We start from the raw sequence: 16,436 nt of genomic DNA, 5'->3' as shown, positions 1-16,436 counted from the left end.
GATCCATTTACGATCAAAGGCTGGCCGTAGATGATAGACGTCTGATATTTTAATTATAAACAGAATCTTGTTGATATTTTTATATTATAACAATTGCGTGAGTTATCAAATCATAAATTCAATTAAGTCAACAAGTGAAAGACAACACTTTTTATACACAAGTATTTCATATGCAAACAAGAAAAATCTGTTAATAATATATTAATAGACAATATTAAGCAAAAAAGACCATTTAACAGAGTTGAAAAGTAACGCGTTACTTTTTTTCGGTAACGGTAACGGCAAATTTTGTTTGCATGGAAAAAGTAACTTCGTTACATTTTGTGATAACGAGTAACGAAATTAACAGTTACTTTTATCGTTACTTTCCAGACAGCACATGTCTTTAAAAGATCCTTAAAAGACAACTTAAAGACGTCTTACAAATTAGTATCTTTTAAATATCTTTAAGATGATATAATTTCTAATTAAAGATGATCTTTTGGCCTTTCTCTGTTGTCTGGGACTTATTTCGAATACACTTGAATATATTTGAATATAATGTACTTTATTCGAATATATTTTTCAAATAAAGAAACATCGATATTGTTTGTTTTATGCATATGCGGGCATTTTATATATAGTACATAGTACATGTAACATATACGTGAAATGGAACTTAAGGATTAATAAGAGTATTGAAATGCAATATCATATAGAAACTGCTGAAATCTCTTTCTAGTATCTGTCTACTTTGTAAAAAAACATTTAAGTAGACAGATAATTCAATGATTAGTCAAGAATTCGATATTATGAAAATTATCGTATCGCGTTAAAATTTTAAAATAAAAAAAATTAAAGAGACGTGAAGAAAGCAATTTTGACCATATTTATAAATCTATTGAAAGTAAACTAACGATAAGAAAATTATTTTTATTTACATTTACAGAATCTAAAAGTGTTTAAAAAAGCTTGTTTACGCTTTTTTCAAAAGTTTGTTTTATTTAAAATAATTTATGATTATCAAAATTATTACACATTTTATATCAATAGTAATATCAAAATTATATTATTTTGATTACTTTAATGTAAAATAATGTTTAAAAATTTTTAGTGTTTAGTGTAAAAATTTGATCTTACATATATTAAAATAATTTTTAAGCAAAGTTTGTATTGTGTACAAAAAAAGTAATGGAAATTGTAACAATTCGTTACTTTTTGAGTAACAGTAACGGTAACTGTAAACGAATTACTTTTATAAAGTAACTTTCCTAACTCTGACATTTAATGCGTTTTTTATTTAAACTTTATATCAAAGGTAAGCAAATTAAAATTCCGAGTAGACAACGGAAAACGCAGTTATCCAATAAACTGTTATTGAGACACATAATTTTTATATCAATGAACTATACTACTATACCTATGTTTTTTTAACGGTGGACAGACTTATACGGATGTAAACATTAATAAATGATACATTTTATAATGTTATTAAATAAGAAAAATGCTGTTTTTACATTAATTTTTTTCATTTGTCTGATACTAAAACACATATAATCGAAATAAATTTACTTTAAAACAAAAGGACTTGTTTGAACCATAGGCAAAACGCACAAAAAATACTTCCAATCAGAACATAATTGTCTTTAAAATTAAACGAAATGTTGCTATCGGAAATTCTATCATCAGGATATTTATTAGTACAATTCACATCAGTACATTTAATCAATCTGAATTAACATTTAATCAATCTATCTCATTGTCTAGTTTTTCAAGCAAAACACAAGTATTTCGGTTAAATGAACTATTCTAGTTGCGTTCCAATGAGAAGAAACTTTATTGTATATATTTTACGTATCCTGGCAAATAGACACTAAAAATCCATAATTTGTACGTAAATACATCTATTAATTCTCGAAAAATGTTCTCTTATATGTGTGAAAAATATTTGCTTAATACTACATTAAAATTTTATATTAAAATTTTTTATTGCATACACGCTTCAAAAGAAGATTTAAATAGCGTTTCAAAAGAATCAAATAAGAAATGATGTTATGTTGTAGATAAAAAGAGCTAAAAAAAAAACATGTGAAGAGAAAGGAATGAATTTTACAGACGTCACAAGGTCACATTAATGATACATGTACAATGTGCAATCTCTTCGATCCTTGATCAAGATAAAAGTCTTAATTTATATTTCTCTAGTAATTCTAGCTGTTCATTTATAGTAATTTAATTATTGTTTAAGATGTAAAGAAATCACGTTTGATTCCTTTCACTTATATTTTTATTTTAGGTATAACAATAAATTATACTAAAAAATTATGTAATTAATATCTTTTTTGATCATACATCACACATTATAATTATTCGGGTCGCATGCTATACCATTTTCATAAGTTAATTTCACTTTTTGTTTAAGCACTTATTTGATGATTTGATAATATAAAGTATATATTTTAATATCACACTAAAATCATATTACTATGAGAAGTTATGGCTTTACACGAAATTTCGTAAATGATGCCAAAAAGCAGTAATAAAAGTTTAGATCAAAACGTTTATATAAATTACTTATAACGGTAGTAAAACAATAGAGTCATCGACACATGTGTTCAGAATTGTAGAAATTAATATCGACGTCATGATTGCCATTCATGGTCAACGTGAAACTGACCATGAGATTCACGCCGAATTCGATCGACACTCAACGTAAAAAGACATGTTGTAATGTTTCTCTCGCACAAGATAGTTCTATATTACTATATATATGTATACTTGCTGTATCGTTTTATAACAAATAAATATATAGCAAACTATATATTATATTAAAATTTCCTATATGGCTTTATATATTATACAATATGAGTTCAATAATTATTGTTATTCCCGATTAACTGTTGCTGCAAGTATTTTCAACAATTACATGAAAAAATAATTATACAAATATTAATACAACAATATAGTAATGCAGTAATAATTAAAAATACTGAGTTTTTCTTTAATTTATTTTTTTTATAAACATATACAAATTTATAAATGTATGACGATTTAAGCGCATTATATGCTAAAAACTCGTACAGATTAAATACGTTTTAATCTTTTATAAATAATATACGTATAATTCTTTTAAAGAGAGCGCGTGCGCGCGCGCGCGCGCGAGAGAGAGAGAGAGAGAGAGAGAGAGAGAGAGAGAGAGAGAGAGAGAGAGAGAGATAATGTAACTTTATATGATCTTGACATAAAACTTAATTATATTTCATATATAATAAAGTTTCATATTTATCTCTCTTTTTTGCGTCTTCTCAAACAAATTAAAAATTTAAAGAAAAGAAGAACATTTATGAACTTAAAATCAATATTTTTGCTATTTACTTATTTTATTCACCTGACATTACAGTTAGCTCAATAATGCAGGCAATATATTCCTTGGATTCGACAATTCACGTTCTTAAAAATATTTACACATTTACATAAATCTTACGAATCCATTCACGGAACTTACTGACATAGGTAAATCCAACGTACAAATTGTAATCGCACATACCGTCCTTCTCAGGACTTACGCTGACGACACCACGAAGATACCAAACGCCGTTTTTCTCGAAGCATAGACCACTACCACTATCTCCATCGCAAACACTTGAACCTAGCAATTATGCAATTACATATTTTCCTTAAATATGATGAATTATTAACAGGAAAAATGTGCAAACATTTCTCTTTTGTGACATAAAATCATTACTATATCATTAAAGTTGTATTATTTCCCAAAAAAACCAAAAGACATTTTAAAGATGTCCAAAGACAATAAGACATTTTTTAAGTCATCTTTTGAACGTCTTTTAGGAACAAATGCTGTATGAGTTATTATCAAGTGGACACCATCATCAATTATTACGGTAATTTTGAAAAAAAAACAGCATAAACAATATGAATAAGTCTCACAACTGTTTGCGCATATAAACTCACCGTTCAAATAGCCAGCACAGAATTTATCGTGTGTGATCAATCCTCGGAAACTTACAGGCGCCCTGGACAAACACTGATGATACGGTATGAATGGCATATTAATTTCCTGTAAATTATTAGTGGATATGCCATTTATGTCTTTACCCCAGCCGACCACCTGAAATAAGTGTACACATATCCGTATCATTATCTTCTTAATTTCTGCTTTTATTCTTTTGAATATGTGAAACAAAACATTCTTTAATCGTACTCCACAAAAATTAGATAATCTATTTCATCGTAATCTATTCTTGAAAAAATGCATGTATATATGGTGATTAATAAAAACACGATAAAACCAATATATCAACATTTACACAATCAAAATTTCATTCAAAATGATGTCGTTAATATTAGTCAGCAATAATTAGTCAATTTCGAATATGTACACACTGCAATGCATCCGCACAATTAATTAGATTACATTAAAATGACCAATTAATTGATTCTCGCAAGTGACATTTAGGTAATGTTACCTTGCCAAATTGTCCCTCTTGCAGCTGCTCTCTCTCGTACCGGTTGTTCCAATCCATGCAGACGGGCTTGACTAAAGTAGTCAACTGAAAAGGACTTTGCAGCTTCAAGAGGGCTATGTCATCAGCGAAATTACCATTCCGACCTAAATATCTATCGCCCGTTTGGATACTTTCCACTTCTGACTTCTGAACGTAATCCTCTTTAGCATCCCAATCACGAAAATATTTACCAGCGGCCACGGCATAATTCGATGCGTCATTAACTCTCATAAAAACTTCGTCGTAAAAGCAGTGAGCCGCTGTGAATATATACATGAAGAAAAATTAAATATTAAGAATAAAATAATTCACGCGCAACAATTTACCTGATATGACGAGATTGCTACTAATGAGAGTGCCACCACATATTTGTTCATATTCGTTCGTATTCTTAAAGTAAATACCAACGTGCCAGGGAAATACTCCTACTTTCGCATCGAGTCCATTTACGATTAAAGAGTGACCATGCGCGATAGACGTTCCACATTCTAATTAAACTAAATAATGTTTTTTGTACTATACCAACGACTACATAAATAGACAATTACATAATTATAAATTACAAACTAGAATAGTATTGATATTATAATTTTGCACATATCAAAAGAGAAAGAGAAAGAAACAGAAGGACAATGATTTTTAAGAAGAAGGAATTGCTAGTTACTAATGAATAATATCATTGAATATCTACGAAGAATGTTTCGTAGAGATTATTTTGTCTTTGCGTATTAAAAAATGCAACTGATATCTGAATACCTGGTAGACAGCGAAAAACGTGATTATCCCATAAACCATCGTCGAGACATGTGACCTCTCTATAAGCCGGATCATTCGTGAAAGATAATGTATAAGAAGGTTTACAAGAAAGCACAGCCTTTGTACCAGGTAATACATTCTTGGTGCAAGATACCGTTTCTCCCTGATAGTTGCAAGAAATGTCTACGCTCGTACTTTTTAATGCCGGACAGATTTCTATAAAGACAAACATTACATGTTATATGTTATATATAACTAATCAAATTATTAAATAAAAATATAATTACTATTAATTATTTGATACCTTCAAAATCATATATCGAAATAAACTTACTGAGACACGAAGGCGGTTTAGGTATCCATTCCTGGTTGACGCAAACCAAAATATTACTTCCGTTCAGTACATAGTTGTTTTTACAAAAATAATTAAGAACACTGATTTCAGGAACTAGAGCATTAGGATGCTTATTACAAGGCTCAACAAATTCAAGGCAACCGCTCAATTCGTAATGTCCACCTTCTGGTTGTTCAGGCAAAAGACAATCGCGCGAATTGAATGGCCTATGCGTGAATCTGTCTTCAATGTTGTACATAGTCCGATTAGATAAGTCATTTGGGGCGTCTTGAGGATCACTTGAATAACCATTGATTGAATGAAGTAATTGAGGATTTTCGTCGTTTCGAATTGTAAATGCGGAACTCTTCTTTTGAATAGCGATTACATATGGATTATATTGAACTACGTTTTCATCGCTCTGGCATAGAGACGCTAAAAATGTATAATTTATACATGAATGTTTTAATTAATTTTTGAAAAATATTGTATCACATAATTTACATGCGGGAAACTTTAAATAAAATATTGTATTAAAATTATTAATTATACGTGTCTCAAAAAACAGTATTGAGTGAGTGTTTATTGAAATAAAAATTCTTACTACTAATCTCATTATTAGTAGACACAAAAGAGATAAAGACTTAGAGAAAGGAATAAATTTTATAGATAATTCAAGGTCGGATTAATCAAATAGTGATATATGATGTTTGTACTTTGATCATTAAAGATCCACAACGAAGATCTTTTAATATAAATTTTGGTAGATATATTCATGATTTTTTCTAGTCATCATTTATTTTACATGCTTATTTTTTTATTTTATTTTAAGAATACAGAATTAACTTATTCAAACAATGTCTACTAGTATTTTAATATCGAAATATTTCGATTACGTATGATCAGAGTATTTAGATATTAAACATAATATATTATTTACAATTGTGCATTTCAAATTATGTCACACATAATATTTTCATATAAAATAATTTCACTATTTCTGCCAGAGGACACGTCCGATTATTCAATACGATACAGAAGAGCATAAACATATGATTTTTAATTTCACATTAAATCGTATTACTATGCGAATTTTCACAGCGAACTTTTCACATGAAACGATAACGTTATGTCAACTCACGTGACGATAGTAAAACCAATACTGACAAAATCACTGAAAATGTAACGCGGATGTCCATAACTATAGACATACTGCCAATATGACAATCGTTATTCATGGTCAACGAGAAACTGGCCGTGGAATTCACTATGAGGCTCACTGCGATCAAAAGAATATTCACGATAACCTATTGATCTTTCGAATAACATCGAAACAGGAAAAACGACTTACAAATAATCGTTATTAATATCAAAGTATCTCTGGGATTTTCAATGACAAATAATTATTATAAATATTACAAGCGCTGTTGTTAAAATATATTGTGTAGTCACAAAATAATTTTATCTATAAAATTTTGATATTTCAAAATAATAGTAAATGATAATAATTAATGATATTTTATTCTCCTTTTTGCTGATTATAATAATATTTATTATTACTATATCTTTTTTAAAATTAAAGCTGTAAAAAACTAATTAATTGCAATAGTGCGCTTTGAAAATCTACAATGTTAAAATAGTTAAGACATGCAAATAATATGTAGAATCCTATAGTCTTATGTAATTTACTTACAATATAATATTGTGTATGTTTATTGTGTATATTTAATATCTGAAATAATGCAATGGAATATTACAATAGTAGTAATGAATATAATAGTAATGAAGATAAAAGTTCTAATGAGAGGTAATTAATCTTAATAATTTAAATATTAAGATATATCATAGACTAGCACAGAATAAGAGATGCGAAATACAATAAGAAATATAAAGAAATAGGAAGAATAGGTTTTTAGCATTCCAAGTTAAACAGGGAAATTTTAGAAAGAGACAGATATGGAGATGGTACGTGCGTTACTTAGAGTAAGATGTGGAAATATGGAGGAAAGTAATAAATATTGGAAAAAAGAAGAATGTAAATTGTGTAGATTGTATAAAACAGGCAAAGACAATTTGGGACACTATGTAATAAAATGTTGTGTAGTTAAAGATTGGTTTCGTGATTTAGGTAATAATGGAGAGGAAATATTAGCTAAGATATGGAACGAAGAATTGTATGAGAAGAAAGGAAAGATATTGAAAAGGCTGTGGAAAGAAAAAGAAAAGAGGAGAGGAAAAGATATAAATAACTGTAATTAGATAGCTGTTAAGTTAAGCTGCAGATGTTATGTTTTATGTTATATGATATATTATATTAGATTTAATTATTGTAAAAGATATGAACGGGTATGGATGAATGAGTAAAAATTTTTGTAACCACCAACCAAGTCCCTTCTTGACAGAAGCTGAAGAAATAAAGAGATTATATATCGTAGACTAGCACAAATTATTAAAGCGAATATTTTCTGAATTTGTAAGCAAATCTAATTGCAAAACACAATAATAAGAAAAATTTATATTATAAGAAGTAATCTTCTTTGCAATAATTTACAAATTATAATATTATCTGTTTGAGAAATCACGCAATAAAAAAACAAATTAATTTTTTTTAAATTCGAGTTTATTATCTTATTAAATTAAATATTAAGACAATATTTTATGTTATTAAATTGACATAAGATGATAGATAAAAGAGACCAATTTTTACTTAAAAAAGTAAATAGTATAATGTAAATTATATATACACACGTACAATCTTACTTTTTTTAATAGCTAAAACATTGACGAAATATTTATTCATCTAAAACTTTAAAGTAAAGACATTGTGATAAGCAGTTGTTTTAAAATTGTTCTTCTCATTTATTTCTTTGTCAGCATATATTACAAAAAATATGTAAGATTATATTAAAGGTTTCGTTATACGTTCTGAAAACTATAACTCTCACATCTATAAAGAATATTTCGCTACTTAAAAATAAAAAATATTTTAATATAAAAATCAATAATATAGATTGCATAGATTTCAATTACTATCACTGTATTTGAGTTTTTTTTAAATCAATATTAAAAGAAAAAAATATCATTGTTTCAACATTTTGATATACATATAATGTTATCTTTTTAATATTATATTTTATATTCTATGTTCGTCTGATATCTATTGCAAGTTAGATCTCATATACCGTAAGATATATCGATAGGTATTTCTTACATTTAACAACTCATAATTCTCAAACTGTGTTGGTATAAGTCTGACAAATCCACTCATGGGAGTTACTGACAGAAGTGAATGCAACGTACAAGTTGTGACCGCAACTATCGTTTCTGATTGGGCTTACGTTCACGACGTCACGAAGATACCAAACGCCGTTCTTTTCGAAGCATTTGCCGCTATCTCCATCACAAACACTTGAATCTGATAATTGCATGTATAACATATATATGTACAATTATATGTATATATTTTTATTATAATTATACAACCAACGAATTTTTTTAACGTAAATTATGCATTTTTTACATAACGGAATTATTACTATATCAGCAAACTTATGTCACTTACCATCAATTAGTTGACATTGTAATTTATATAATGATAATCTCTTTCTCTATATGCAATCCTCTATTTGTAATTTTTTATATAAGTTATATGTCACATAATTTATATAAAAAATTGCATATAAATCTTATAAAATATGTCTACACGTATATAAACTCATTATTCAAATGATCGGCAAAAAAGTTATCTAATATTAGATATCCTTTAAAATCTGAAGACACCAAACAACACTGATGATAAAGTATATCAATTTTATATAAGTTCTTAGTAGATTCGTCGTTAATATCTTTATCAACTAACAATCTAAAATTAGGAAATGAGATGTTATGAAATCGGTTTCTCTTTTCGTTTATTGCCTACTTTTTTTTTATTAACAAGCGAGACAAACCGTTCTTTATAAACAAAATTCTAAAAATTAAACAGTTTTTCTGTTTATATGTATATCTATCTTTGAAAATATGCATGATGCGTGATAATTACATAGTAATAAAAACATGAGTGATAATAATAAATTATTAACACACATACGCGACCAAAAAATAGTTTGAAACCATGTTAATAAGATAATTAATAATTATTAATTCCTCAAATGTATTTTCAGTTACAAAACTTTCTTGAAATTAAAACATGCTAATGCGACCAGTCAAATGATTTTCATGATTATACTAGATCAATGTATGCTTTCAACTAATGGTTTTTGAACTTATTCATCTCTATTCGCGTTCCAATCGCGAAAATATTTGCTCCAACGACATAATTAGACGCGTCTATAAATTGATTAAAAACTTTATCGTAGAAACAGTGAACTGCTATGCATAAACATAAAAAAAGATTAAAATTATAGTGTACAAAAGTACACATTACTTTTACAAATAAAAGACATTAAGAATAAGATGATTATTCTTATACAATGATTTACTTGATATGACGAGACTACTCTTAATAAGAGAGACGACCGCATATCTGTTTATACTTATTTAATTATTGTTAAACATAAATGCCACGGGAAAATACTTTTATTTTAGCTTAATATTTATTTACGATTAAAGTATAACCACGTGCCACGTCCCGCACTCCAAGCAAAACATTGTTCAATATGTGATATATAACGTAAATTGAGGCAGATCATAAATTACATATCAGAAATCTTGTATACATAAGTAATATTGTAGAAAAAAATGATCTTCTGTCGACTATATACATATACATAATTTTTTGTTTTCTTTTTCAATATTTTTTGCTTAAATTTCAAAGACATCACAAAAACACTAACAAATTAAATAACAATTGAAATGAAGAGAATACGATTAAAATATCGATATAATGCTGAAATATGTATATATATTCGTTTAATTGAATTAATTATAAACGTTTAAACAAATATCTTAAATTTTTATAATAATTAGGATTATATTTCAAGAGTTTCATAAAGTCACACATAATATTTTAAAATTATTTCTTTAAATATTAATTTCTATTTTGCATAAAGACAAAATAATGTCCAATGCTTTTAAATTTCCAGAAGAATCTTCTTCTTTGATTAGCATCTTACATATTTTTTTAAAATTTTAGTCAACTTGTTAAACTCTAAAAATATTGTATAAATAGCTATCAGTTTTAGTCATTGATTACACTTGTGTCTCAACTATAGTATGATCTATAGTATCATCCATCTTTTTCAAAAGTTCCTGTTTTTTTTTGTCTATTTCTGAAAATATATAGTTAAAAAAAATTAAAATAAAATCATGCATACATGCTCAACGATAAAAATCAAACTTGAACTAAAAAAAAACTAATAAATCGAACTAAACTATTATTGAAAATGCATGTGCGTATATTCTATAAAATATCAAACAAAATTATATATTAATATTTTCACACTTTGAGATCTTCTTCAGTGGGTAGAATAATCATGTAATCACGAGGATATTATGAAACGGTAACATTCAAATTGTGCGTATGGTAAATAAACGCGTACGTCATGAAAATCATCAAAACAATCTTAAAATATAAGTAAACATCACAAAAATACTGGATAAAAAATTAAAAAGAAATGTAAATAATAAATATAAAAAATAATAAAATATCACATAATTAAAAAATTAATTTGAAAATAGATAACTAATTTTTATATTTTTGCGATTATTTTATTGTCTTTTATATATGTTTCTTTGCTCTTAGTATTAGTATATTCTTAATATTAGTATAATATCTATGATGTTTATATTTTAATGAGTGTTTTGGTGACTTTTATAATGTGCGTATTTATTTATTTTAATATTTTAAATTTTGTCATTTCGTAATTTACTGTTTTTAACGTTTCCGTTGTTACACGAATACTCAATCTAAAGAATATTGAAAAAAATTGAAATATCTGAATATTAATATACAATATTATTTGATATTTTATTGAATACACGCATATATTGTACTTACGTTTTCAACAGCAATTTAACAATTTAGGTTTATTAATCTTTCTTTAGTTCTATATATTTTAAGAAAAAATAAGAGAATAATTTTTCAAGATAAGAAATCATATAATGTTAAACTTGCAGATTTTGGTTCAAGTAGATAAATATACTCACTCGACTTCACTGATAATATATTATTTTCTTCTTTTTTTAACTCGACCGTTTCATTCGTTAAATATTCTTTGAATTTTAATAGATTGTCTTGTAAGATGGTAAAGTGATTTTTAAATACTAAAGAAATATCACGTTCGAGTTGTAACATCTGGGTAACACTCTTTGTAATGTAATCTATATAAAAACAAATTGTAAAAACAAAAGATTTTAAAATATTTTATTCATGATTTATATGATTTATAAACGATTATTATGCAAATGTAATAGTATAATGCGGTTTTTTTTATAGTCTCGATAGTTTTTGATTGTTCGATTTTATAAAAATGTATTAAAAAATGACCGTACCCTCATAGAAATAGACATCTTTTTTATGTATTTCTTCAGCTTGAGCCTGGCGTAATTGAATCTTCTGCAAGGATGATTTTAATGCTGCCAGATTAAAATCTTCGTGATCATTAGGTTCTGGCATGTTTAAATTTTCGCACTTAAATTCGTTTTTACTTATTTCAGTCATCTTCTTCTATAATATTAAAGAAAAACTTGAGAGCTGCCGAACGTCGATAGAAGTGACAAACAAACCGTAGATGATACGTTCTGCCCGAGATTCGATTTGAAAATGCTTTTTGACCTTTTGTGCGCCAGAAGTGGGAGAAACAGTAGCGTAACAAAGCTAATAAGCGCCCACTTTATATGAATTTTATATTTGCACACATATGTGCACATATATGTCAATATTGTAGTTAAAATTATTAATGCAATTATGTACGTATATTTATTAATAATTACAATTAAATATATTGTAATTATTAATGCAATATATGTATGTATATGTATCATGAATATATTGAAATATTGTATAACAATAATAGTAAAATAACAGGATAATTAAATATATATGTTATGTAATAAGACACGAATGTTCATTAGACTGATTGGTGACTTATTACTTCCTCATTATTGATACTTCGCATTATCATCAGGATAGAGAAGTAAGAACAATTGGGAATTCTTGATATTATTTTTTAGCACTTGTAATCATAATTTTATAGATCAATTAGAACACTACAAGCGCGCGCCATTTATTTTGTGTATGTGTACATATATATGTAACACAATTGTACATATGTATTGCTGTGTGTGTGCGTGTGTGTTTGTGTGTGGTAACGTTAATAATTTAAATTTAAAAATTCTAATACTGATTTTTAATTTTATACTGATTTATAAATGAATTTCTTGCAATGTCTGCGAAACGATGCAGTACTATGTTAGTATGTAAATACCACTTATATGCATATACATATATGTATATACACACATATATATAATATATATATACGTGTAAAAACTGTAATGTGTAAAACTTTATCTAACTTAAAAATAATATTGTAATATTAAAATATTATTACTTTATATAAATACATAAATAAAATATGTACTTATATTCTGACGTTTAATTGAATAAGAATTTTTTAATAATCTGTCGTAAATTAAAAAAAGAAGATATAAAAATGAAACTTTCAAGGATGATTTAATTTGAATTATTAGTACGTCTATATCATTTTTTATTTCTTGAATACAGCATAAACATTACACAACATTAACTTATGTAAAAATTTATAATTGTCGGTCTAAAAATATTATAAGTTAATTTTATTATTTGATTATTTGAGTCAAACATATAATTATTCAATATTACAGAAAAGAATTGATTAAAAATAACGAATAATCATTTGAATTGTGTAAAAAATGAGCGATTATATTTTTCTTTCTCGATGTCAGTAGGTTTAATCGACTAGAATCCGATATCTGAAACCGGTAAGTTACATTCGTGTGTAAGCCTTTGTACAAGTTAGTTTAGAAGTGTCAGGATGAACGCGCTAAGCATCGAAGAAAAAATGTTTCTCATCGAGTGTTTGTACAATAGAAATAAAAACTATACTGAGTATCGTGGATCTCGTAGTAAATATTGAATTAAAAAAGTTTCAAACAAAACTACACTCAGAAATATACTTTTTACTTCTCTCCTTCCTACAATCGTTCCATAATTCCTACAAATTATGCTGGATATTAAAAATTTTATTTATTTTTCAAATAAAAGAGTAAAGTAAAAATAAATAACAATAAAGAAAAATAAAGAAAAATTGTTTAAATAAAAAAGATTTTAAAAATAAAATTTATATTTATTTTTTATTTATATTTAAAAGTTTTCGCAAATAATTGCAAAATTTTGTACCGATTTTGATGCATAACATTTTGAAAACACGCTCCAATATAGTTTATGCGCGCAAGCAAACTTTTGTTCCTTTTTTTATGTGTATTTAAATTAATAAAATATATTTAGTAATATATATTAATAAATAAATATATATTAAATAAATACATTTAATAATTATATATTTTTTTATATTAATTAAAATAAAACAGTAAAACTTTAGATTAAAGAACCCAGTTCTGATTACGTTGACCTTGACACATGTTGTCAAATTAATTTACATAAATTAAATATATTATCATTGTCCTGAGTAACGTTCAAAATTTGAGCTGTTGTTTATTAAGAACTTATAAAGAAAACAATTTCATTAAATTACATTTATTTGGATATGTGTAAATTGAAGTCAAGCTCATGTTTGAAATTTCATTTACTTACTGTGTACTATACTACTAAGTACAGATATTATGTACATTGTATAAAGTACACTGTTAATATTATACATTTATTTATTTAAACATATATACTTCTATTAACTCTACATTAAATATGATAAATATATTTTGTTGAATATACATAATGTTCAGAAGTTTAAAACTCATATAGAATAATTCCTAAAATTTAAACCACAGAATAAGTAACAAATATTATCCGTTTTAATCAAGAATATAAAATCTGTTATAAAATTTTAATGTATAATATATATGTTGACAAGAATCAAAAAATAAATTATTAAGGTTCGGTTAGATTATTTTTTTTACCTGGATAAAGGTGTTAGGGGAGGAGTTCCCCCTTCCCCCACCTATTTATGTTGTGGTGTATCATTATAAAATCACTTTTCAATATAAATAATGTGTAAAAATTACGTGTAATAAATAAAACTTTTTTTACTTGTAACTTTTTAACAAACAATGAACAACGGCTAAAACCTTACTCAGGGCAGTGACAACATATGTCAAGGTCAACGTAATCGAAATTGGGTCCCCTAATCTAAAGTTTTACCCAATTTAATTACAAAACAATTCAAATGGTCATCCCATTATTAATTAAATCATATTTTTATATACAAAATTCTATGATTATTTTTAATACGGAAATTATGTAAGGTAAAGTGGAGAGTTATGAGACGGGTTTTGTTTTTGAGGCACAACTACCATAAAAGCTGATAGTTTGCAAATCTTTAAAGTAGGATATGTAGTAGACCTAAAAATACAACCATTGGCTGCAGCAGTTCGTTGAAATTCATAGAGGCTGTAAAAATTTATATGGCCCGCAAAAAAGGGGTGATTTTCGAATTTTCAAAAATGGTGGGGAGTTGTGAGACATGACAAAAAATGGCACATTTTTATGATCAATCTTTATTTAAGTTGTGAAAAATGAAAATTGAGACAGTTTTGAAGAAAAAAAATATTGAAAAAAAACAAAGCATGACGACTACAAAAATCATGGAAAAATTCGAAGAAATCATATAAATGGCTGAATTCACAATGAATTTGGATGAAGCATTCAAATTATGCATGAATAATTAGAAATACGCATGAAATATGCGAACTCAAGTTGAGAAATGTTCAACAACTGTGTGTCTCACAACTTCCCACTTTGAACATTTTCAAAATAGTTGCATCGCCATCGACACACCGAATGTTCATCCAAAATTCCTTTTGTGTGTGAAAAGGCAATTGCCTAATGATAGTTTTGCACGTACTTACCTTTGCAATCTGCATCAAAACGTGAGTTAAAATACCGCAAACACAAATGGTCGAAAAAACTTTCAAGAATATTTTTGTTATCACAATATAGAGTGACGCTTAGAATGCATGTTGACGCGACGAGTACTAATGGAAAAGTGAGTTCATGTCAAGAGAAACATTTAACACTTCTTGGAACATTTCCAACTTTCTCAGTATGGCGAAGATTGACGTGTCTCACAACTCCCCATGTCTTACAACTCCCCACTTTCCCCTATAACGCGACCGCGTCAAAAACAATAATTTAAATTGAAAAATTTAAATCGAAATTGTTATGAAAATACTCACGCGATAGCAGCGAAGCTATCGATGACACAGCCACCAAGAATGCAATGTATTTATCAAATTGATAAACGTTGCATGTAATTGACAATAAAGAACTGACTATGAAATTTACGTCAAACCAAATGAATATCCAGAATGTCAGACAGATCCGCAGATTACTTCGTCGACAATACAAAGTCGCATTGTGTCAGAGCATGTAGTTGAAAATGACAAACGTCACAATTGATAGCAATAAAAATGATATAAAATAAATACAAATATTTTCTGTTAATTGTTAAACGTTATCAAGAGAAATGCTGTAATTGAGGAATAATAATTATCTGTAATCGATATTTTAATGCAACGTTGATGATATTGTCGATACGTCGATTAACAGAACTTTTTTATGTTATTTTAATTTAATAATTTTTATTTTCATCTTAATTTACTGATTTTTATTCATTTTTCTGAAAACT

General features: G+C 26.8%; 1 protein-coding gene and 1 long non-coding RNA gene across 6 annotated transcripts; both read right to left on the bottom strand.

Moving 5' to 3' along the window:
- Window positions 1–1,356: 1,356 nt before the first annotated feature.
- On the bottom strand, window positions 1,357–6,881 carry LOC140667694 (chymotrypsin-like protease CTRL-1). Of its 5 annotated transcripts, none has more exons than XM_072895863.1 (7): window positions 6,591–6,841; window positions 5,596–6,030; window positions 5,262–5,477; window positions 4,832–4,993; window positions 4,467–4,765; window positions 3,952–4,108; window positions 1,357–3,628 (listed from the first exon to the last, which is right to left on the bottom strand). In XM_072895863.1, exons 2-7 carry the CDS (start codon window positions 5,852–5,854, stop codon window positions 3,441–3,443), a joined length of 1,281 nt encoding a protein of 426 aa, XP_072751964.1. In that variant the 5' UTR covers window positions 5,855–6,030; window positions 6,591–6,841; the 3' UTR covers window positions 1,357–3,440. The 5 variants fall into 5 exon arrangements, with proteins under 5 accessions (XP_072751964.1, XP_072751969.1, XP_072751978.1 ...); XM_072895868.1 differs by having other exon boundaries at window positions 6,680–6,841; XM_072895877.1 differs by having other exon boundaries at window positions 6,763–6,832.
- Window positions 6,882–10,486: 3,605 nt separating this feature from the next.
- LOC140669488 (uncharacterized) lies at window positions 10,487–12,358 on the bottom strand. The gene is made up of 3 exons (XR_012047351.1): window positions 12,085–12,358; window positions 11,740–11,913; window positions 10,487–10,862 (listed from the first exon to the last, which is right to left on the bottom strand). It is a non-coding gene; the product is annotated as an uncharacterized lncRNA (long non-coding RNA).
- Window positions 12,359–16,436: the final 4,078 nt, after the last annotated feature.

The sequence above is a fragment of the Anoplolepis gracilipes genome, chromosome 1 (genome assembly GCF_047496725.1).
Source record: "Anoplolepis gracilipes chromosome 1, ASM4749672v1, whole genome shotgun sequence".
NCBI classification, from domain to species: domain Eukaryota; kingdom Metazoa; phylum Arthropoda; class Insecta; order Hymenoptera; family Formicidae; genus Anoplolepis; species Anoplolepis gracilipes.
This window is presented reverse-complemented; position numbering and strand designations above follow the sequence as displayed.